At 53.1% G+C, this 24,505-nt stretch overlaps 1 protein-coding gene across 3 annotated transcripts; it reads left to right on the top strand.

The window, feature by feature from the left end:
• The first annotated feature begins 1,634 nt into the window (after positions 1–1,634).
• On the top strand, positions 1,635–24,505 carry POLR3F (RNA polymerase III subunit F). 3 transcript variants are annotated; one of them, XM_064164075.1, is made up of 9 exons: positions 1,635–1,743; positions 2,612–2,729; positions 4,580–4,647; positions 8,872–8,939; positions 11,814–11,926; positions 14,437–14,580; positions 18,257–18,364; positions 20,526–20,717; positions 23,810–24,505. In XM_064164075.1, the coding sequence occupies exons 1-9, from the start codon at positions 1,670–1,672 to the stop codon at positions 23,885–23,887; spliced, it is 963 nt and encodes a 320-aa protein (XP_064020145.1). In that variant the 5' UTR covers positions 1,635–1,669; the 3' UTR covers positions 23,888–24,505. The 3 variants fall into 3 exon arrangements, with proteins under 3 accessions (XP_064020145.1, XP_064020147.1, XP_064020146.1); XM_064164077.1 differs by lacking the exon at positions 14,437–14,580; XM_064164076.1 differs by lacking the exon at positions 18,257–18,364.

The following is a 24,505-nucleotide window of genomic DNA, read 5'->3' as shown; positions in this document are numbered from 1 at the left end:
TCTAAGCAGTGCAGAGTACAGGGGCAGAATGACCTCCCTGCTCCTGCTGGCCACACCATTCCTGATGCAGGCCAGGATGCCACTGGCTCTCTTGGCCACCTGGGCACACTGCTGGCTCAAAGGTGCAGGCACAGAGAACCCCCTCCACAACAGTTGCAAGAGGCCTCTGGAGATCATCAATTCCACCTCCCCTACTAGAATAGGTTCACCCAGAGCAGGCTACAGGGAGCAGGGGTTTGAAAAGCTCCAGAGAAAGAGACTCCACCACTCCTCTGGGCAGCCTGTTCCAGAGCTCCAGCACCTGCACAGAAGTTTCCCCTCATGTTGAAATGAAACTTCCTGTATTCCAGTCTGTGCCTATTGTCCCTTGGTCCTGTGCTCCATCCACACACCCTCTTTAGCTATTGATCAGCATCGATGGGATCCCCTCTGTTCTGCTCTTCTCCAGGCTTAACAGCCCCAGGTCTCTCAGTGTTGCCTAGTAAGAGGGATGCTCCAGGCACCTCAGCATCTTCATGGGTCTCTGAGGGGTTCTTTCCAGTAGTTTCCCATCCCTCCCGAACTGGGGAGCCCAGAACTGGACACAGTATTCCAGATGAAGCCTCCTCAGGGCAGAGCAGACAGGGAGGATAACCTCCCTCGACCTGCTGGCCACAGGGCTGCCTGAAGCTGCGATGTTCTTGGCTGCCCACAGCAGCGCTTTGGGAGTGTGGGCAGTTCTCAGCCAGCGTCTCCTGCTCTGCGTGGGCCAGAGGCTGTTACCTGGCAGGAGGGCACAGGGAATGGCTCTCCTTAGGGAGCCGCCTGCGCTTGGCCCCCCTGTGCCAAAAGCACAGCACCTATTTCAGCCTTCAGAGAGCCCATCCCTGGCGGGACACAACTCGCCCTACCAGTGTCCCCAGCATGTTGGACTCTGCCCTAGAACGGGCTTTCTCCTGCCTACCCTTGCCCTGCCAGATCACTTCATGTGACAGCCCAAGCCAAGCCGTTGCTGCGGGACAGCCGCCGGCGCCCTGCTCCACCCTGCTGCACAGCCCTGCCCGCTCCGCTCGCTCCCTGGCCCACCCTACCTGATTCCCACTTTCCCCCACGGCCTTGCTCACCCCACTCGACCCCAGCCCACAGCCCTGCTGTCCCCACCCAGTCCCTGCCCTTCCCACTGGATCCCTCATACAGAGCCTCGCTCCCAGCCCCACCCTCCCCACTCGATCCCTGCTCCTGGGGTCCCTGCGCACCGCACTCGATCCCACCCCCCAGCTCTGCCCTCCTCACCCGGTCCTGCCCTCCCCGCTCATTCCCTGCTATGGAGCCCTGCGCACTTCGTTGGCTGCCGGCCCACGGCCCTGCCCGCCCGACTCACTCCCGGCGCAGCCCGCGGCCCGCCCCGCTCGGTGCCGCTCGCCCGCGCTCGGTGCTCCCCCGGTGCCAGCCCCGCTCGGTGCCGCTCGCCTGCGCTCGGTGCTCCCCCGGTGCCAGCCCCGCTCGGTGCCGCTCGCCTGCGCTCGGTGCTCCCCCGGTGCCAGCCCCGCTCGGTGCGCTCCGGCCCAGCCCCGCCCACTGCTCCGCGTCCCATTGCGTAGCAACTGGCCCCGCCCACCCCGCCGGTCCCCGCGCGGCTCCGACGTCATCTCTCCGCGCCAGCGGGAAGCGGCGCGCGGCTGCCGGAGCCATGGCGGAGGCGAAGGTGAAGGCGGAGGCGAAGGTGAAGGCGGAGGCTCCCGACCTCATGGACATAGAGAGCAGGTGCGGGGCGGCCTTGTGGCTGCTGAGGGGCAGGCTGCTGGGTGGGGAGGGCCGGAGGCGCTGTGGGCGCTGTGGGAGTTGGCAGGGCCGGAGGGGAGGTGAGCTGAGCGGTGAGGGAAGCACAGCTGCGTCGCTGGGGAGCTGGCGGAGGCCAGGCTGGTTGCCGTGAAACAGGCGCTGAAGGAGACGTTTGCTGTTGTTGGGGACAGTTTGCGTTTCGTGCTGGGGATGGGAGGCGCATTGGAACAGCTTGCCCAGGGGGGTGGTGCAGTCACCACCGCCGGAGGTGTGCCAGCAGCGTGCGGACAGGGCGCTCCGAGGCACGGCCGAGTGGCCGTGGCGGCCTTAGGCTGGCGTCTGCCCTCGGTGGTCTTAGAGAGCTTTCCCAAGCAAAGCAGTTCTGGGATCCTAGGTGCGGTGAGCGATGGGCTCGGGTTACCTTTAACTCTGCGGGTGGCTTTCTGCTCCTGGGAATGCACATTGTGGCTTTTCTGCCTGCAGTACTTTTCACTCTCCAGAGCTGTTTCATCAGGATTTGCATTCTCTGCCTCTAGAACAGCTCCTTCCCGTCGGAGCCTCCTCTACCGGGAGCTCTAAATCTCGGTTGTTAACAACGAAGACAACAGCTGAGTAAAACGGGCAGCACACTCGGTGTTGGCACAGAGGAGGCAGTCTGTAGGAGCATGTTTGTCAGCACAGGCAGCAGATGCTCACTCCTCTCAGCAGACAGGACCCAGGAAGCAAGTTGGGTACTTTTCCTCCGAGGTTGCTCTTTTCCCTCTCTTCCATTCTGCTTCCAGTACTCTTTAGGTTCGTGTTTGGCTGTGACAACATGTGATTTTTAAGCCTCCTTTTCTCCTCCCCCCAGGATTATTGAGCTGTGCCATCAGTTCCCTCACGGCATCACAGACCAGGTGATCCAAAACGACATGCCTCACATGGACGCCCAGCAGCGAGCCGTGGCCATCAACAGGCTGCTCTCCATGGTAGGGTGATCCCACCTTCCTCATGCTGGCTCAGCCAGCAGGAGCACCCTGCACACACAGGTGGTAGCCACCTGTTAGGAAGGGCTGGCAAATGAATGCTTTTGGACTTAGCAGCATTTGACATAACCTGCATCTAGCAGAAGGTACTTGTGGTTGCCAGGAGCACTGATGGCTGCCAAAGCCCAGTAAGACAGAACCCAGCTTACTCTTCCCATTCCATCAGAGAATGTTTACCTGAGTGTGTGTACCCCTAGCTGAAGAAGCTCCCACTGAGAAGTGTCATGTTTGGGTTTCTGGGGATATGTCCAGAGCTCTTTGCTTTGGTTTTCCCTGGGTATTACTTCACCTGAGGTCATTATCCAAACTGATTCAAAGCTTGTGCAGCAGAGCTGTGCCATTTCTGGGCAGCCATGCACATGAGCCTTTTAGTGGCAAGGGAGAGCAGAGTGGTGAAGAACTTGGTGACCTTCACAGTATCACAGTATCACCAAGGTTGGAAGAGACCTCACAGACCATCAAGTCCAACCCTTTACCACAGAGCTCAAGGCCAGACCATGGCACCAAGTGCCATGTCCAGTCCTGCCTTGAACAGCTTCAGGGACGGCGACTCCACCACCTCCCCGGGCAGCCCATTCCAGTGTCCAATGACTCTCTCAGGGAAGAACTTTCTCCTCACCTCCAGCCTAAATCTCCCCTGGCACAGCCTGAGGCTGTGTCCTCTCATTCTGGTGCTGGCCACCTGAGAGAAGAGAGCAACCTCCTCCTGGCCACAACCACCCCTCAGGTAGCTGTAGACAGCAATGAGGTCTGCCCTGAGCCTCCTCTTCTCCAGGCTAACCAATCCCAGCTCCCTCAGCCTCTCCTCGTAGGGCTGTGCTCAAGGCCTCTCCCCAGCCTCGTTGCCCTTCTCTGGACACACTCAAGCATCTCAATGTCCCTCCTAAACTGGGGGGCCCAGAACTGAACACAGCACTCAAGGTGAGGTCTAACCAGTGCAGAGTCCAGGGGCAGAATGACCTCCCTGCTCCTGCTGGCCACACCATTCCTGATGCAGGCCAGGATGCCACTGGCTCTCTTGGCCACCTGGGCACACTGCTGGCTCATGTTCAGGTGGGTATCAATCAGCACCCCCAGATCCCTCTCTGTCTGGCTGCTCTCCAGCCACTCTGACCCCAGCCTGTATCTCTGCATGGGATTGCTGTGGCCAAAGTGCAGCACCCTGCACTTGGAGCTATTGAACACCATCCCCTTGGACTCTGCCCATCTGTCCAGGCAGTCAAGGTCCTGCTGCAGAGCCCTTCTGCCCTCCAACCCAGCCACATCTGCCCCCAGCTTGATGTCATCTGCAAACTTGCTGATGACTGACTCCATGCCCTCATCCAGATCATCAATGAAGATGTTAAAGAGGATGGGGCCCAGCACTGATCCCTGAGGGACACCACTAGTGACAGCTGCCAGCTGGGTGTGGCACCAGTGTAAAAGTTAGGAGAACTATCAGAAATGCAGAGGTATTGTGGGAAGGGTTGGGAAGTGTATTTCTTATTTCTGAAACCAGTGCTAACTGGATACTTGTCAGGGGAAAGCTACCCTCAAGAGTATTGCTGTACTTACAGGGAAGAAACATCCTCCTCTTGGTTTCCAGTGGTTAGAAATGTTCGTTTTCCCCTTCCTACATCCCGCTAGAAATGTTAATTTCCTATTTCTGTATTCAGCTGGAAATGCTGCTTTTCCCTTTTCTGTCTCCAGCTGGCATGAAGTAAAGGGTTTCATTAGGTTAGAGAGCTGAAGACTTTTGCCACAGTCTTTAAACAAGCTATGTGAAAGAGCTGTGTTGTGCTTATCTCTCCTAGGGGCAGTTGGATCTTCTCAGGAGCAATGCAGGCCTCCTTTACAGAATCAAAGAATCCCAAAATGCAAGGTAAGCCTCATGTTGGCTGGAGAGACTCTGGTCTGGGACAAACTGATGACATTTTGGCTTTTTACCCCTCTCAGCAAACCAATGAATTCATGACTATTTTCACAACCAATGATCCAATTTCTCCTATTAAAATACTTGAATTGGCCTCAAACCAGCACAGAGTCACAGAATGGGTTGGGTTGGGAAGGACCTGAAAGAAGATCTTGTTCTCACCCCGCTGTGGTGACCAGGGACACCTTGCACTAGAGCAGCTTGCTCAAGGCTTTGTCCAGCCTGGCCTTGAGCACTTCAAAAGGAGGGGGCATCCACAGCCCCCTTGGTAAACCTGTGCCAGTGTCTTACCACCCTCACTGGAAAGAATTTCTTCCTAATCTCCAGTCTAAATCTCCCTTCTTCCATCTTAAAGGCATTTCCCCATATCCTATCACTGTCACTTTTCACCCTTGTGAAAAGTCCCTCCCCAGCTTTCTTGTAGGCTCCTTTCAAGTTCTGGAAGGCTGCTCTAAGGTATCCCCAGAGCCTTCTCTTCTCCAGGCTGAACAGCCCCAACTCTTTCAGCCTGTCTTGATAGGGAAGATGCTCCAGTCCTGTCATCATCAAACCAGGCTTGCTGCAAGCAAGCCTGAGACAGCTGTGGGGCCATGTGGCAGCTCCACTGGTGGCTCGGGGGAGGTAGGTAACAGTGAGCTGTGTGCTGGAGAAGAGGCAAGAGAGGCATATCGGGGAGGGAGGCTAACAGGAGCCTTCAGCCTGGTACCCTGCAGCACCCTGGGGACACACAAGAACTCCTTAAATCTTGCAGGGATGGGCCACAGGATCAAGGAATGAGGAATCAGCACACGCAGAGCTTACTGCTAGGGCCATGGAGGGGCTGGGAATGGCAGGACAGCAGGAGAGGAAGCTGATGGACTGACTCCCTCCTGAAATGCTTACACACCAATGCAGGGAGCCATGGAAGGGGCTGGGAATGGCAGGACAGCAGGAGTGGAAGCTGATGGACTGACTCCCTCCTGAAATGCTTACACACCAATGCAGGGAGCCATGGAAGGGGCTGGGAACGGCAGGACAGCAGGAGAGGAAGCTGATGGACTGACTCCCTCCTGAAATGCTCACACACCAATGCAGGGAGCATGGGGAATGAGCAGGAGGAGCTGGAGATCTGTGTCAGGCTGAATGACTGATATTATTGCCACCCCTGGGACATGGTGGGACAGCTCCCACGGCTGGAATGTTGTCCTGGATGGCTCTGGACTGCTCAGCAAAGACAGACCAGCAAGATGAGGTGGGGGAGTTGCCCTCTGTGTGCAAGAGCAACTGAAATGTGCTGAGTTCTGCCCAAGGCAGGGGGCAGAATAGGTTGCAGGCTTGTGGGTAAGAATTAGGGGATGTGGAAAAGGAGATGGAATTGTTGTAGGGGTCTACTGTAGACCACCAGACCAAGAGGAAGATGTTGATGAGGCCTTCTACAGCTGGAGGTAGCCTCTGGAGTAAACGTCTTGGTGCTCAGGGGAGGCTTCAACCACCCTGATGTTCACTGGGCAGCTCACACAGCCAGGCACAGGCAGTCCCAAAGGCTCTTGCAGTGCATCAGTGATAGCTTCCTGCTGCAGGCAGTGGAGGAGCCAACAAGGAGAGCTGCACTGCTGGACCCTGCATTAACTGACCAAGAGGCACTGCTTGAGGACATTAAGGTGGGGCACAGCCTTGGGGACAGTGACCATGACATGGTGGAGTTTAGTGTTCTACAGGGCAGCATCAGAGCAACAAGTAGCATTGCAACCCTGGGCTTCTGCAGAGCTGACTTTGTGCTCTTCAGGGCCATGCTGGCAGCAACCCCATGGCTAAGGCTCTGGAGGGGAAAGGAGCCCAGGAAAGTTGGCTAACGTTTAAAGACCACTTCCTCCCAGCTCAAGCCAGCTGTGTGCCCCTGAGGGAAACATCAGGTAGCTGTGCTAGGAGAGCTGCATGGCTGAGCAAGGAGCTCCTGAAGGAACTCTCAGGGAAGAAGGAATCTTACAATTGATGGCAGATGGGATTGCTCACTTGGGAGAACTATAGAGGAGTAGTCAGGGCGTGTAGGAAGGCAACGAGGAAGGCCAAAGCCCTCCTGGAACTGAAGTTGAGAGAGCTGCCTGAGGTTATTACTCTGCCACTCTCCATTATCTTTGCCAACTCGTGGCAGACAGGAGAGGTGCCTGAGGGCTGGAGCAGAGCCAATGGCACTGCAGTCTTCAAACAGGGCAAGAAAGAGGTTCCAGGGAGCTGTAGACCAGGCAGCCTCACCTCCATCCCAGGTCCTCCATCTGGGTCACAGCCACTCCATGGTAAGCTACAGAGCTGGGGGTGTGTGGTTGGCAAGCTGCCACTTGCAGGGGGGTCTGAAGGTATTGGTTGACGGTTGAGTGAACGTGAGTCAGCAGTGCCCAGGTGGCCAAGAAAGCCAGTGGCATCCTGGCTTGGATTAGGCACAGTGGCCAGCAGGCCATCCCCCTGCACTCAGCACTGGTGAGGCCACACCACGAGTCCTGTGTTCAGTTCTGGGCCCTTCACTACAGGAAGGACATTGAGGGACTGGAGCATGCCCAGAGAAGGGCAATGAGGCTCATGAAGGACCTGGAGCACCTAGCCTGTGAGGAGCAGCTGAGGGAGCTGGGCTTGTTCAGTCTGGAGAAGAGGAGGCTGAGGGGAGACCTCATTGCTCTCTACAACTCCCTGAAGGGAGGTTGGAGCAAGGAGGGGCCCAAGCTCTTCTCCTTGGTATCAATTGACAGGAGCAGAGGAAATGGTTTCAGACTGCACCAGAGAAGGCTCAGGCTGGATGCTAGGAAATACTTCTTCACAAAGGGTTCTCGACCACTGGAATGGTCTGCCCAGGGCAGTGGTGGAGTCACCATGCCTGGAGGTGTTTAAGCAGCCTGTGGAGCTGGTGCTTGGGGCCATGGTTTAGTGTTGGCCCTTCAGGGCTGGTTCAGGGGCTGGATTGGGTGATCTGAGAGGTCTCTTCCAAGCACAAATATTCTGTGACACAGCTAGGCACAGCTTCTGGAGAGAAAGACCCTTCAAAGCGCAGGGCAGGGGTGCCATCCTCTCTTCCAAATGGTGTAGGAAGTTGCTGCTGAGTGTAGGCTGTCTCAGCTCAGTGCAGGTACACTGTGCTCGGGTGCTCTGAGCACACCAGCAGCCCGAGGAGCTGCAGAGGCCACCTTGCTGCCCGGTGTCTTGAGCCCTGACCCCAGACTGCTCACTGCCGCCACGAGTGGAGCTGCTCCTGGCTGCTTACTTCTCTTTCAGACCATGCCCTTTTTTCTTCACTGGGGCTTCTTGCTGGCAAGCTTGGCTACATCTAGAGAGGTTTGTTGCCATGCCTCTTCTGCTGAGGCTGGCCCTCCCTGCCTGGAGGTAAAAGAGAATCTGGAGGAAGGAATCCTCTCCCTTCTACAAGGAGGATGGGCTTAGAGATCACCTAGGCAGGCTGGGCACCCACAGATCTACAGGCTCCACCTTATTGCTGTCTACAACTACCTGAGGGGAGGTTGTGGCCAGGAGGAGGTTGCTATCTTCTCTCAGATGGCCAGCACCAGAACGAGAGGACACAGCCTCAGGCTGCACCAGGGGAGATTTAGGCTGGAGGTGAGGAGAAAGTTCTTCCCTGAGAGAGTCATTGGACACTGGAATGGGCTGCCCGGGGAGGTGGTGGAGTCGCCGTCCCTGGAGCTGTTCAAGGCAGGACTGGACGTGGCACTTGGTGCCATGGTCTGGCCTTGAGCTCTGTGGTAAAGGGTTGGACTTGATCTGTGAGGTCTCTTCCAACCCTGATGATACTGTGAGACTGTGATTTTTTAGAGGAAAGAAGTGGCTGAGCATTGGAGCAAAGCCATTGTCACTCCACTCTTCCAAAAGGGCAAGAAGGAGAACCCAGGAAACTACAGTCCAGTCTGACACCTCCACCCTTGGGAAGGTGATGGAGCAGCTCAGTCTGCAGGTCATCTTGCCTGGGCATGTTCCTTGTCAACCTCCTCTGGGCCTACCTGCTTTAGCAGGGGGTTTGGACTAGATGTTCTTCAGAGGTCCTTCCCAAGCCCTGTCCTGCTGTGATTCTATGGAGTGCATTTGCCAACAGCTGGCTTGTTGTGTGGGGTTCTTTTTCCTTCGTGCATTGTTGGGGGGGTTCATGGTACTTGGTTTCAGTTTCAAACAAACCCTGGTTGCTGTCTTATTTTATAGCAAAATGAAAGGCTCTGACAACCAAGAGAAGCTGGTTTACCAAATTATAGAAGATGCAGGCAGCAAAGGTAGGTCCCTGCAGAAAAGGTGACTGGTGGGAAGCTGGACCTTAGCCTACAGTGTGCAGTTGCAGCAGTGTGCAGGCTGCATCAAAAGAAGTGTGGCCAACAGATCAGAAGTGATTCTGCCACTCTGCTCTGGTGATACCTCAGCTGGAGTACTGCCTCCAGTTCTGAAGTCTTCATCAACTCAGAAAGGACATAGACCTGCTGAAGCAGGTCCAGAGGAGGACAGTAAAGGTGATCAGAGGGCTTGGAGCATCTCTCCTATGAAAACAGGCTGAGAGAGTTGGGGGTTGTACAGCCTGGAGAAGAAAAATCTCTGGGGAGACCTCAGAGCTACATTTCACTTCTAAAGGGAAGCCACAGGAAGGCTGGGGAGGGACTGTTTGGAAGGACTTGTAGCAAGAGGGTGAGAGGTGATGGTTTGGAACTGGAGGAGGGAGATTCAGGCCAGGGATTAGGAGGAAGCTCTTCACAAGGAGGGTGGTGAAATGCTGGAACAGGGAGATGTGGCTGAGGTCGCATCCCGGCAGACACGCAAAGTCAAAGCTGATGGGCCCCTGAGCAGCCTGACCTGGTTGGTGCTGTCCCTGCTCACTGCTGGGCACTTGGACAAGATGACCTTTGAGTGTCCCTCCCAACCTGATGGATCCTGTGATCTAATGGATGATAACTGTGAGTGGTACTAACTCTTCTTACTTAATGCAGCTGTTCCTGTGCAGACTTGTAAATGCTTTTCCAGGCAGTACAGAGCTGAACTCCAGAGTGCCCATGTCAGGTCTATGCCCAAGGTCTGTAAGAACAGAGGAAAAAGAGAAGATGCCTCCTTTCTTTTTTACACCACCAACCTGTCCTGGCCAACTGTTGAGGAGAGCTCTTTCAGAATGTGTGGGATGCAGCCTGTGAGCTGGCTGTGGGGCTGTCAGGCAGAGGCAGCACAGAACACTGGCAGGCTCCAAGAGAAGGGACTCATCTCAGTCAGGTTTAAGAGATGCAGGCACTCCCAGTAACTAGGCTGTTCCAGCAGTCATGGCACAATGTGGTGCAGAGATGGCAGGTAGAGCTGGCTGTCTGCTGTGGGTGGAAGCAAACACTGGTTTGCTGAAGCTGCAAGAATGTCTCACTCACAGAATCACAGCACATTGGGGGCTGGATGTGACCTCACAAAGATCGTCTGGTCCAGTCCCCCGTCCAGGGCAGGATCGTCTGGAGTAGGTCACGCAGGAGTGTACCCAGGTGGGATTTAAATGTCCCTGGAGAAGGAGGCTCCACAGCCTCTCTGGGAAAATTCTGTGATGTGTTTATGTCAGCAGTGAAACAGGGGCCTCTTGTGAGAGAGAGTATGGCCCTCTACTCTGCACGGGTGAGACCACAGCTGTAGCACTGTGTCCAGTTTTGCCCCCCCCAGTTCAAGAGAGACAGGGACCTGCTGGAGAGAGTCCAACAGAGAGGCACAAGGATGGCTGAAGGGCAAGACTCTGACAAGCTGCAGAGTTGGGCAGGGAGAGACTGAATGTGTCTCAACAGGGCAAGTGTAGAGTCTTGCACCTGGGAAAGAACAACCCCAGGGAGCAGTACAGGCTGGAGACTGACCTGCTGGAGTGCAGCCAAGGGGAAAAGGACCTGGGGGGCCTGGTGGATGGAAGGTTGACCGTGAGCCAGCAGTGTGCTCTTGTGGCCAAGAAGGCCAGTGCCATTCTGAGGTGGATGAGATGGGCTGTGCAAGGCAAGAGAGGTTCTCCTCCCACTCCGCTCTGCCCTGGTGAGGCGACGTCTGGAATACTGTGTCCAGTTCAAGAAGGACCTCAGGGAGCTGCTTGAAAGAGTCCAGCACAGAGCCACAAAGATGATTATGGGAGTGGAACATCTCTCTTATGAAGAGAGACTGAGGCAGCTGGGGCTCTCTAGCTTGGAGAGGAGGAGACTGAGGGGCGAGCTGGTTAATGCTGATAAAGATGTAAAGGGTGAGTGCCAGGAGGCTGGAGCCAGGCTCTGTGGCTCTGCTGGGTGATGCCCAATGACAGGACAAGGGGCAATGTGTGGAAGTTGAAGTATAGGAAGTTCCATGGAAACATGAGAATCTTTTCTACTCTGAGTGTGACAGAACACTGTCACAGGCTGCTCAGGTGAGTTGTGGAGTCTTCCTCTCTGGTGGTATTCAAGACAGGCCTGCTCCTGTGTGATCTGCTCTAGGTGCTCCTGCTCCGACTGGATGAGCTTTCAGGGCCCCTTCCAGCCTCAAACATCCTGTGATTCTGTGACTGGGGGACTTGAGCATTTCTCCTGTGAAGAGAGACTGAGAGACCTGGGCTGTTTAGTCTAGAGAAGACTGAGAGGGGACCTGATCAGTGTCTATAAATACCTGAGGGGTGGGTGTCAAGCGGATGGGGCCAATCTCGTTTTGGTGGTGCACAGCAATAAGACAAGGAACAATGGACACCAAATTGAGCATAGAAGCTTTCACCTCAAGATGAGGAGAAGCTTTACAGTGTGTGTGATGGAGCCCTGGAACAGGCTGTGGAGTCTCCTTCTCTGGAGACTTTCAAAACCTGTCTGGATGCATTTCTGTGCAGACTGCCTTGGGTGATCCTGCTTTTGGCAGGGAGGTTGGACTCAGTGATCTCTGGATGTCCCTTCCAGCCTCTACCATTCTGTGATTCTGTGGCAGTGTGGTTGCTGTGGGATGTATTTCTTCCTTTTTTTTCTTGTTTGGGTCAGTTTTCTTTGTTTCATCTTCTAGCTTTGACCAGGAGTGACAGGAGCAAGGATACTTACAACTGGCTTACAAGTCAAGCGATGTTGTGCTGAGGCTTTTGGGTGTGTACAGAAAGAAATGGTTCCTCCTATTCATTTCTGTTTTCTTCTCTGATTTTTAACCAGGTATCTGGAGCAGAGACATTAGATACAAAAGTAATTTGCCTTTAACAGAGATCAACAAGATACTGAAAAACTTGGAAAGCAAGAAGCTAATCAAAGCAGTTAAATCTGTGGCAGTGAGTATTTTGTAGCTTCTGTTCAACTGTTTCAGGTCTTTGCTGTGTGCTCTGTGTGGTTGAGCAGAGGACTTGGAAGCAAGAGAAGCCTCATTCTGCCTCCAGCTTTCTCACTGGCTCTGTACCAGTGTTTGACTCTTTGCCTTTGTGTTGCAGGTTTGAGGTGCAGCAGAGAGGCTAGAATGTTTATTATGTCATAGGATCGTTGGGTGGCTTGGGTTGGAAGGGACCTTGAAGATCATCTAATTCCATCTCCCTTGCCATGAACAGGGACACTCCACTAGAACAGGCTGCTCAAGGCATCATCCAGCCTGGGCTTGAACACCTCCAGGGAGGGAGCAGCCACAGCCTCCCTGGGCAGCCTGTTCCAGTGTCTCACCACCCTCACAGGAAAGAACTTCTTCCTAGTATCTAGTCTAAATCTGCCCTCCTCCATCTTAAATCCATCCATATCATTCCACTAGCAAACTGATTAGCTGCTTAATAACCTCATTAATAACTGCATCACTACTATCACACAGTCCTCATCCCACCACGCCTAACCACACAGCATTGCTATCCAGTTGCAGGTTTTGTTCTCTCCATGATTTACTGCACACCACTGGTGTAGCAGTTCTGTTACCCTTCCCAAAGCTCTTGGGCTGCTTGCTGCTGCTCTGCAGTTCCCACCATTTTTCCTCCCTTCCGTGCCCAGTCTTAAGGACACAAAGCTTAGGAGGAGTCTGAGAGGTTTCATTCCAGCATCCCAGTGAGTGTGGGGCCAGGGATCAGCTCCTCTGCTGTCTGTACTCATACACACTCCTGCTGTTTGCAGATCTTGCCCTCTCTTGTCCTCCCATTTTTAGACCTTATTCTCTTACAGTTTTGGTTTCTTCCTCAGCTCTCTTTTCTCCCACCACTTTCTCCTTTCTCCTCAGTCTCCACTGACATAAGCAATGTGCTTCTAATTACTTTTTCTCCACTGGTCTCAGTTTGCTGTGTTTCTGATTTGGAAGCAATCTCAGCCTTTTTCTTTCCCCCCAGAGATCCTGAAGTTTTTTTCAGTTATCTAGTTCACATACTGGATTTGTGTTTTTGAACAGTTTCTAAGACCTTTGATTCTGGTTTGCTCTTGATTCCTCTACTTTATTTCAGTGACTCCTTAAATGAAATGATAGACTCCTTTTGTTTGGAACAGACCTTCAAGATTGTCAAGTGCAAGCATCCTCTAACTCTGCCAAGGCTGGTGCTAAACCATGCCCCTTGGCAGCACATCTCTGTGTCTTTGAAACACCTCCAGGAATGGGGACTCAATCACCTCCTTGGGGAGCCTGTTCCAGCCATTGAGAACTCATTCAGGGAATAAGTTTCTTCTGATTTCCAACCTAAACCTCCTTTGATGCAACTTGAATCCATTTCCTCTCATCCTATTGCTTCTTCCTAGGGAGGAGACCAACACTCACCTGGCTCAAGCCTTCTTTCATTTCAGGGAGCTGTAGAATGAGAAGGTCTCCTTCCAGCCTCCTTTTCTCCAGGCAAAGCAATCCCAGCTCCCTCAGCTGCTCCTCACCAGACCTGTTCTCCAGACCCTTCACCAGCTTCATTCTCTTTCTCCAGACCCACTCCATCCTCCCCATGTTTTTCTTGTAGTGAGCACTTCAAAACTGAGCCCAGTCCTCAAGGTGTGGCCTCACCACTGCTGAGCACAGGGAGACAAACATTTCCCTGTTCCTGCTGCTCAGCTATTCCTGATCCAGGACAGGCTGCTGCTGGCCTTCTTGGCCACCTGTGCACACACTGGCTCATGTTCAGCTGGCTGTCCACCAACACCCCCAGGTCTTTCTGCTGGGCAGCTTTCCAGCCACTCTGCTCCAAAATGGAGACAAAGAGTTGGACATGGAGAAGCATTGGATTTTCCTGTTCTTTTGAGTGATGCTGGACTCCCCGAGTCATATGGGGGACAGAACTGCTGACACTGCTTGAGTGACTGCTGAGAAGCCCTTTGGCTGACCATTATCCTTCAACTGCCCACTGATAGCAGGGCTGAAGCATTCCCTTTCACTCTGCCTAGGGGTGAGAGTAAGGAGTGGACTCATAAGGGCTGAGTTGAGCTGCAGGGTTTAATCACTAAGGGTCCTGCTGTCATTAGTGCATGGCTTGAGAGCTGCAGAAACAGTTGAAGGCTTCTCTGTCAAGTTTGGTTCTGCCGTCCGCTCAAATCAGGGTTTTTTCCATCCCTCAACTCTGGTGGGAGATTATAGGCAACAAGTTAAAATCAGACTGAGATCTTCAGGGAAGAAGATCCTACATTGTTGGTAGGATCCTGTCTCCTAATGCTGTGTTATACAATGATCAGGACTCTAAATATTCTCCAAGTTAAATGAGGGTCAAACACATTAAGGGTAGCTTGAGTCAGCTGAATGACTGGGCCCTATGTTGTAGGAGTTAAACCCTCTGTGTTTCACATATAGCTTCTTAAATCTTCCTCCTCTGAAGGGGGACTTGAAGAGCTGTGCCTTTGTTTCCAACAGGCATCCAAGAAGAAGGTGTACATGCTGTACAACCTGCAGCCTGACCGCTCTGTGACTGGTGGGGCTTGGTACAGTGACCAAGACTTTGAGTCTGAGTTCGTGGAGGTGTTAAACCAGCAGTGCTTTAAATTTCTACAGAGCAAGGTGAGCACCACCTCTGAAATCTCCTTCCCTTTGGTTTCTGAAAGTAATTAGTCATGCTGTAAAGCCAGTGCCAGGCAAGGCTTCAGCTGCCACAGTGTTGGCTCTGCTGCAGAATCACAGAGTGTTAGGGGCTGTAAGGGAACGCAAAAGATCTTCCAGTCCAAGCCCACTGCTGGAGCAGGATCGCCTGGAGCAGGTCACACAAGAACACGTCCTGGTGGGTTTGAATGTCTCCAGGGAAGGAGACTCCACAGCCTCTCTGGGCAGCATGTTACAGTGCTCTCTCACCCTCACAGAGAAAGTTTTCCTTATGTTCATGTGAAGCCTCCTCTGCTCCAGCTTGCTCTCACTGTCCCTTGTCCTGTCACTGGACATCCCGGAGCAGAGCCTGGCTCCATCTTTCTGACACTGCCCTTCACATCTTTACAAATGAGGTCACCCCTCAGTCTCCTCTCCAAGCTGAAGAGCCCCAGCTCCCTCAGCCTTTCCTCCTATGGAAGGTGTTCCACTCCACTGTCTTTGTGGCTCTGCACTGGACTCTTTAAAGCAGTTCCCTGAGGCTCTTCTTGTACTGAGGGCCCCAGAACTGAACACAGTATTTTAGATGTGGCCTCACCAGGGCAGAGTGGAGTGGGAGGAGAACCTCTCTTGACCTACTAACCACAGCCCTTCTAACACACCCCAGGATGCCACTGGCCACAAGAGCACATTGCTGGCTCATGGCATCCTGTCCACCATGGCCCTTGAGTCCCTGTCCTTGGCACTGATATCCGACAGGTCAGTCCCCAGCCCGTACTGCTCCCTGGGGCTGTTCTTTCCCAGGTGCCAGACTCTGCACTTGCCCTTGTTGAATTTCATTCAGTTTCTCCCTGCCCACCCCTCCAGCCTGTCCCAGTCTGGCTGAATGGCAGCACAGCCTCCTGGTGTGGCAGCCACTGCACCCAGTTTGGTGTCATCAGCAACCTGCTGACAGTGCACTCTGTGCCCTCACCCAGGTCATTGATGAATATATTGAACAGAACTGGTGCCAGTACTGACCCCTGTGGGACTCCACTAGTCACAGGCCTCCAACTAGACTCCACCCCACTGAGCACAACTCTCTGGCTTCTTCCCTTCAACCAGTTCCCAATCAACCTCACTGCCTGATCCTCCAGACCACACTGCCTCAGGTTAGCTGTGAGGATGCTGCAGGAGACAGTGCCAAATACTGTACTGAAATCAAGATCAAACACATTGTTATAACTGTACTGGCAAACCTGTGCTGGGCTGAGTCTGTCCCAGCCTGCTGTTGCAGTTTCACCCCCTGTAAAGAGAATAAAGCTTTCTGTCTCCAAGGTCCAATGACCATGTTGGGTAGCAAAGAATACAAGACCAAAAAAAGCAAGCAGAAGTCACTGTTTTCCCTGCAGAGCTTCTGATTTCAGAGGAAGCAGCCAGTCAGCTCTGCCTAGAAGACAGTTTTCTCTAGCAGAAATGCAGGAGAAGCCTGCTTTCCATGAAATGAGCCCTGCAAAGACTGCAGCATTCCTCCATCCCATTAAAACTTATTTTAACTAGCACCAGATGCAGCAGAAGCTTCTGGGCCAAAAAAAGGCCAGGTGCTGGGAGACCTTCATGTCCTCTAAATCATTGTGTAAATGATTCAGAGGTAAACTCAGGAAGTGTCAGATGAGAGGACAGTGAGGTGGATGGAAAACTGACTGAAAGAGAGAGCACTGAATGATCTTGCAGCTCTCTTCCAGCCTGGTTGATTCTATGATTCAGTGTTATGATCTAGTTGGAGGCCTGTAGCTATTGGAGTCCCCCAGCAGGCAGTACTGGGTCTGATCTTTTTCAGCCTCTTCACCAGCACCCTGGATGAAGGGACAGAGTGGCCCCTCAGCAGGTTTGGTGGATACCAAAGTGGAGGAGTGGCTGAGAGCCCATCAGGCACTGCTGCCATTCAGCCAGACCTGGACAGGCTGCAGAGCTGGGCAGAGGGGAACCTCATGAAGGTCAGCAAGGGTAAGTGTAGAGGCCTGCACCTGGGGAGGAGTAACTCCCTGCACCAATACAGGTGAGGGGCTGACCTGCTGGAAAAGCAGCTGTGTGGAGAAGAACCAGGGAGTGCTGGGGGACAGCAGGCTCACCATGAGGCAGCAATCTGTCCTTGTGGCCAAGAAGGCCAAGGGTATTCTGAGGTGCATCAAGAATGTGGCCAGCAGATTGAGGGAAGTGCTCCCTCTCTGCTCTGCCGTGGGAGGCCTCATCTGACATACTGTGTCCAGTTCTGGGCTCCCCAGTTCCAGAAGGACAGAGAACTACTGGAGGGAGTCCAAGGGAAGGTCACAAAGCTGTAGAGCAGACTGAGGCATCTGCTTCACAAGGAGAGCCTGAGGGAGCTGGGGCTGTTTAGTTTGGAGAAAAGATGACTGAGAGGAGATCTTCTTCATGTCCATCAGTATCTGAAGGGTCAGGAGAATGTGCTGGGCTCTTTTCAGATGTGGCCAGTGACAGGACAAGGGGCAGTGGACACAAACTGGAGCTCAGGAGGTTCCATGTAAACAGGAGGAAAAAAAACTTCCCTTTGAGAGCACCAAAGCACTGGACGAGGCTGCCCATAGAGACTGTGGAGTCTCCTTCTCTGGAGAACTTCAAAACCTGACTGGATATTGCAGTCCTGGGCAACCTGCTGTAGGTGATGTTGACCTAGTGGTGGGATTGGACTAGGTGATCTCCAGAGGTCCCCTCCAGCCCCCACTGTTCTGTGATGTTGTGTCATGTTTAGTGCTAGGAGCAGGTATTGATCTGTTGGAGGGTAGGAGAGCCCTGCAGAGGGACCTGGCCAGGCTGGATGGGTGGGCAGAGGCCAATGGGATGAGATTGAACAAGGCCAAGTGCAGGGTTCTGCACTTTGGCCACAACAACCCCAAGCAGAACTACAGGCTGGGGACAGAGTGGCTGAGAGCAGCCAGGCAGAGAGGGACCTGGGGGTACTGATAGATAGTAGGCTAAAGATGAGCCAGCAGTGTGCCCAGGTGGCCAAGAGAGCCAATGACATCCTGGCCTGCATCAGGAGCAGTGTGGCCAGCAGGACAAGGGAGGTTATTCTGCCCCTGTACTCAGCACTGCTCAGGCCACACCTTGAGTGCTGTGTCCAGTTCTGGGCTCCTCAATTCAAGAGAGATGTTGAGGTGCTGGAAGGTGTCCAGAGAAGGGCAACAAAGCTGGTGAGGGGCCTGGAACAGGCTCAGGGGTGACCTCATTGGGGTTAGAAAGCAGAAGGATTTGTTACGCAGAAGCAGCCCAGGGAGCAAAACACAGGCACTGACTGCAACAGAGACCCACACACACTGACTCTCCTGCTCTGTCTTATCTGTGTCTGTGTTCTTGTTCTTAGCCATCTCAGCAAGCCTGTGAGTGCAGTAGCCATCACCATTGGTTCCTTTTCACAGCCTAGAATCTGATTCCTCTCACTAAAATCTTCCAGTTAGCCTCAGACTAGCACAGCTGTGCACTGCATTGTCTCACATCTGTCAGTCTTAAGGACATAGCTTTAAATGCTGAGTAAAAAACATGTGCCACAGAAAGTTTGGAAATCCACTTTTAGACTTCAGTCTGCCTGAAACTGAAGCATGAAGGAGACTCTTGGCAGTGAGCACTGACTAGACTAGCTCATCTCTGCTTGTTTTCTCAGGCAGAGGCAGCTCGAGAGAGCAAACAGAATCCCATGATACAGAGGAACAGCTCATTTGCCTCATCCCATGAGGTGTGGAAATACATCTGTGAACTGGGCATCAGCAAGGTCAGAAACATTCATCTTCCTACTCTTTAAAGTATCAGTGCATGACTAGCTCCAGTTCCTGCAGTGGAGGTGGGCTCTGCTGCTGGATGGCTTTCTGGGGAGGGCCATGGGGATCCCAGGACACTTCATACATGTGGGTTTCAAAGCTGGATAAAAGAAAGCATTCACAGCCCTGCTGATGGAGTAAAAGTCACTGGCAGTCAGTTGGCCATCCACAGTTCCAACCACTTTATCATTTATGTGCCACATGGATATGCCATCCACGGGGACCTGCACAGGCTTAAAAGGTGGCCCCATGCCAACCTCATGAAGTTCAACAAGGCCAAGTGCAAGGTCCTGCACCTGGGTTGGGGCAGTCCCATGCACAAATATAGGCTGGGTGAGGAGTAGCTTCAGAGAAGTCTTGAGGAGGGTTTGGGGGTGTCAGCTGAATTAAAACTCAACATGAGGCAGCAATGTGCACTTGCAGCCCAGAAGGCCAGCTGCATCCCAGGCTTGCACTTCAAGGCAAGGTTGGATGTGGCACTTGGTGCCATGGTCTAGCCTTGAGCTCTGTGGTAAAGGGTTGGACTTGATGATCTGTGAGGTCTCTTCCAACCCTGATGATACTGTGATACTGTGATACTGTGAAGTGTGAGCAGCAGGACAAGGCAGGTGGTTCTCCCCCTCTGCTCTCATGAGACTCCAGCTGGAGTATTGCATCCAGTTCTGGGGCCCCCAGCACAAGAAGGGCCTGGAACTGTTGGGGCAGGAGGGCCATGGAGACAATCGAAGGGCTGGTGCAGCTTCCTTATGAGCACAGGAGCAGTGTGGCCAGCAGGGCCAGGGAGGTGATTCTCCCCCTCTGCTCCACTCTGCTGAGACCCCACCTGGAGTACTGCATCCAGCTCTGGAGCCCCTGGGACAAGAGGGCTGTGGAGATGCTGGAGAGTGTCCAGAGCAGGGCCAGGAGGATGCTCAGAGGCTGCAGCAGCTCTGCTGTGAGCACAGACTGAAAGAGTTGGGGCTGTGCAGGCTGGAGAAGAGGAGGCTCCCAGGTGACCTTCTTGTGGCCTTCCAGGATCTGAAGGGGGCTACAAAAAAGCTCGGGAAGGATTTTTTAGGCTCTCAGGGAGTGAGAGGATTGGGGGGAATGGAGCAAAGCTGGAGATGGATAGGTTCAGACTGGACATGAGGAGGAAGTTGTTGAGCATGAGTGGAGAGAGGCTGGAATGGGTTGCCCAGGGAGGTGGTTGAGACCCCAGCCCAGGAGCTGTTTAAGGCCAGGCTGGATGGGGCTGTGAGCAGCCTGCTCTAGGGTAAGCGGGTTAGAACTTGATGATCCTTGTGATGCCTTCCAACCCTGACTGATTCTGTGACAGGCTGTGAGAGTTGGGGCTGTCCAGCCTGGAGAAGAGGAGGCTCCAGGGAGACCTTAAAGCAGCCTTCCAGTACCTGAAGGAGCCCTACAATATGCTGGGGAGGGGCTTTTGACAAGGGCTTGTAGTGACAGGATGAGGGGAAATGCATGGAAGCTGGAAGAGGGGAAATTTTGACTGGCTATTGGGAAGACATTCTTTACAGTGAGAGAGGTGAGACATTGGAAGAGGTTGCCCAGGGAGGCTGTAGATGCCCCCTCCCTTGAGGTAGCCGAGTTGGACAGGGCCTTGACAAACTGGTCTGGTGGAAGGTGTCCCTGCCCAGGGCAGCAGGGTCAGGACTAAATGATGTTTGGGCAAACCCTTCTAACTCAAAACATTCTGTGGCTCTAGGATTTCTCTCACATTTGCCTATGTGCCTCAGGCAGTTTTAGGGGAGCTAAGCACCCCCCAGCAAGAGAACAAAAGAAGAAAACCAGGAGGAAACAGTCAGCATCAAGTGGCGTCTCTTCAGCAGCCTTGTCTTTGTCTTCTTTCCTGGCCATTTTCTTGTCACAGTGGAACCACATCATGCTAGGAGGGTGGAGACACTTGAGGTGCTTAGGGAAGCTTTTTTAGTGACCCGAGGCTGCTGCAATCCAGAGAGGTGGAAGGAATTTATGCTATCTGCAGAACTCTGTGAACTACCTGGGCTAGGTCAGAACTCCAAAGCAGCTGTTACTCCAAGGGCTTGTTGGTTATCTCCTTGCAAGCCTTGGTGGCACCCATCTGTCCTCACACTCCTTGTACAAATTGTTTCTTAGGTGGAGCTGTCGATGGAAGACATCGAAACCATCCTGAATACGCTGATCTACGACGGCAAGGTGGAGATGACAATCATTGCTGCGAAGGAAGGGACGGTGGGCAGTGTGGATGGGCAGATGAAGCTGTACAGAGCTGTCAGCCCTCTCATGCAACCCACTGGCCTAGTCAGGACGCCCTGTGGGCTCTGCCCTGTGAGTAGCTAATTCTCTGCATGAATAGGGATGAATGCTTTCAGGGCTCCTAGAATGAACCTTAGGAGGAGCGACCAAAGGAGCTGGGGATGGTTAGTTCGACGAAGAGGAGGCTGAGGGCAGACCTCATAGAATCATAGAATCATAGAATCAACCAGGTTGGAAGAGACCTCCAAGATCATCGAGTCCAACCTAGCACCCAGCCCTAGCCAGTCAACCAGACCATGGCACTGAGTGCCTCATCCAGTCTTTTCTTGAACACCCCCAGGGACGGTGCCTCCACCACCTCCCTGGGCAGCCCATTCCAATGCCAATCACTCTCTCTGTGAAGAACTTCTTCCTAACATCCAGCCTATACCTACCCTGGCACAACTTGAGACTGTGTCCCCTTGTTCTATTGCTGCTTGCCTGGGAGAAGAGGCCAACCCCCACCTGGCTACAATGCCCCTTCAGGTAGTTGTAGACAGTAATAAGATCACCCCTGAGCCTCCTCTTCTCCAGGCTAAACAGGCCCAGCTCCCTCAGCCTCTCCTCATAGGGTTTGTGCTCCAGGCCCCTCACCAGCTTTGTTGCCCTTCTCTGGACATGTTCCAGCACCTCAACATCTTTCTTGAATTGAGGGGCCCAGAACTGGACACAGTACTCAAGGTGTGGCCTGATTACTCAAGGTGTGGCCTGTCTACAGCTACCTGAAAGGGTGTTGTGGACAGGCTGGTGCTGGTCTCTTCTCACAGGTGATAGGACAAGAGGGAATGGCCTCAGGCTGCAACTGGGTAGGTTTAGACTGGGATTAGGAAAGTATTTTTCCCAGCAAGAGTGGTCAGGCACTGGAATGGGCTGCCCAGGGAGGTGGCTGAGTCACCGACCCTGGATGTGCTTCAAAGTCATCTGGATGTGGTGCTTGGGAGTATGGTTTAAGGTGCACCTTGTAGAGTAGGGATAATCATAGAATCAACCAGGTTGGAAGAGACCTCCAAGCTCATCCAGGCCAACCTATCCCCCAGCCCTGGCCAATCAATCAGACCATGGCACCAAGTGCCTCATCCAGGCTTTTCTGGAACAGGGCTCTGCAGCGGGACCTTGACCGCCTGCACAGATGGGCAGAGGCCAATGGGATGGGGTTCAATAGCTCAAAGTGCAGGGTGCTGCACTTTGGCCACAACAACCCCATGCAGAGATACAGGCTGGGGTCGGAGTGGCTGGAGAGCAGCCAGACAGAGAGGGATCTGGGGGTACTGATTGATACCCGCCTGAACATGAGCCAGCAGTGTGCCCAGGTGGCCAAGAGAGCCAGTGGCATCCTGGCTTGTATCAGGAGTGGTGTGGTCAGCAGGAGCAGGGAGGTCATTCTGCCCCTGTACTCTGCACTGGTCAGACCACACCTCGAGTACTGCGTTCAGTTCTGGGCCCCCCAGTTTAGGAAGGACACTGAGATGCTTGAGCGTGTCCAGAGAAGGGCGACGAGGCTGGTGAGAGGCCTTGAGCACAAGCCCTACGAGGAGAGGCTTAGGGAGCTGGGGTTGTTTAGCCTGGAGAAGAGGAGGCTCAGGGGTGACCTTATTGCTGTCTACAACTACCTGAGGGGCGGTTGTGGCCAGGAGGAGGTTGCTCTCTTCTCTCAGGTGGCCAGCTCCAGAACAAGAGGACACAGCCTCAGGCTGCGCCAGGGGAAATTTCGGCTCGAGGTGAGGAGAAAGTTCTTCACTGAGAGAGTCATTAGGCACTGGAATGGGCTGCCTGGGGAGGTGGTGGAGTCGTCGTCCCTGGGGCAGTTCAAGGCAAGGTTGGATGTGGCACTTGGTGCCATGGTCTAGCCTTGGGCACTGTGGTAAAGGGTTGGACTTGATGATCTGTGAGGTCTCTTCCAACCTTGGTGATACTGTGATACTGTGATACCCTCAGGGATGGTGACTCCACCACCCTCCTGGGCAGCCCATTCCAATGCCAATCACTCTCTATGGGAAGAACTTCCTCCTAACATCCAGCCTGTACTTTCCCCTGGCACAGCTTGAGACTGTGTCCCCTTGTTCTATTGCTGGTTGCCTGAGAGAAGAGACCAACCCTACCTGGCTACAACCTCCCTTCAGGTTGGACTTGGTGATCCTGAGGGTCTTCTCCAAGCTGAACATTTCTGTGGTTCTGTTCTGTGTGATGCCTCTGCTGTGGTCTAAGAGACAGGGCCCTTAGTTTAGACCAGGATGTTTCCCACCCTCTATCCTGTCTCTTTACTAGACTGGTGGTGGACAGGTTCTATCAATGTCCAAGCAATGCTATTACATTTTCTGATACCAGATTTAGCTGTTTATGGTTTTTTAACAAGCAAACTTATTTTTGTCTAGCTTTTGGTGTCTCCTGCTTGGGTTGTAAACTGCTAAGTAGGAAAAACTTGCCTGGGTGTTCATTTGGATCATTCACTATGGTGGGATCTGATTTGCTCTCAGCACTGGTGAGGCCACATCTTGAGGACTGGGTTCAGTTTTGGGGCCCTCACTCCAACAAAGACATTGAGGGGATGGAATAGGTCCAGAGAAGGGTAACAGAACTGGTGAAGGGTGTGGAGAACAGGTCTGGTGAGGAGCAACTGAGGGAGATGGGGTTGTTTTGCCTGGAGAAAAGGAGGCTCAGGGGAGACCTTCTTGCTCTCTCCAACTCCCTGAAAGGAGTGACAGAATGAGAGGAGATGGCATCATGTTGCACCAGGGGATGCTTAGGTTGGATATTAGAAGAAACTTCTTGACTGAAAGGGCTCTCAAAGACTGGAAGAGGCTCCCCAGGGAGGTGGCTGAATCCCCCTCCCTGCAAGTATTTCTAAGAGGCAGAGATGTGGTGCAAAGGGTCATGGTTTTGCACCAGACTTGGCAGAGTTAGAGAATGGTTGGACTTGAGGATTTTAAAGATGTTTTCCAACCAAAATAATTCTGTGATTCTGTGATTGCTCTTCCTCAGAGCTGCCATTGGACTTTCTAGGTTTTGGCCTCTGTTAGACTGCTGTGTTACTGCTGGGAAAGGAGCAAAAACCCATGTGAGCATGTTACTTGCAGTGAGATCATGCTTGCTGCACACAATTACTGACACAGGGCTTTCTTTTGCAGGTTTTTGATGACTGCCATGAAGGGGGTGAGATTTCTCCATCAAACTGTATTTATATGACAGAGTGGCTGGAGTTTTAAAGTGAAAGAGAACTGCAAGCTGGATTTGTTCTTCAGGACCAAGGTGACAAGCTTGCTTTTCAAAAACAGTGAACTCTACATTTGTGAGCAACTGCAGGACGTGGAGAGGCTTTGCGTTAAATGCAGCCTTGCCTTTACGAAGCAGCAGCCTCTCAGTTGTGTGAACTGAGTCAGTGCTGAAGATCAGAGCTGAAGTGGAAACACAGATCTGTTCTGGGACCAAGAATGGGTTGTGCCATCTGAGAAGTGCCACGGCACAGCTGAGTGGTGATGAAGCATCGCTTCCAAGGGCACTATGGAGTACTCCACAGGAGGAAAGGAATGAAGTTCTTAGCTGATCAGGAAAACTTGCCAATCAGTGTCACCAAGGATGAGATTCTGAACTGGGGTTTAGAATTCTGACACATTCTAAAGATTGTAGAATTTGGTTTAGTGTCTCCTGATCTCCTGGTAGGTGTTTTAAGTCCTGGAGCCAGGACTTTTCCCCCCTCATGGCTGCCATCTAATTGAAGAGTAGGATTCCGATGTGGCAAAGATCCCAAATATGCCAACCAGAACTCCCTGGTTCTTTGTTTTCTTTCTTACCTGCTAATTTATCATTACACTCTGATTTTCCTT

The sequence above is a fragment of the Pogoniulus pusillus genome, chromosome 25, assembly GCF_015220805.1.
Source record: "Pogoniulus pusillus isolate bPogPus1 chromosome 25, bPogPus1.pri, whole genome shotgun sequence".
Lineage (NCBI taxonomy): Eukaryota > Metazoa > Chordata > Aves > Piciformes > Lybiidae > Pogoniulus > Pogoniulus pusillus.
Note: the sequence above shows the minus strand (reverse complement) of the source record. Positions and strands in the feature narration are given on the sequence as shown.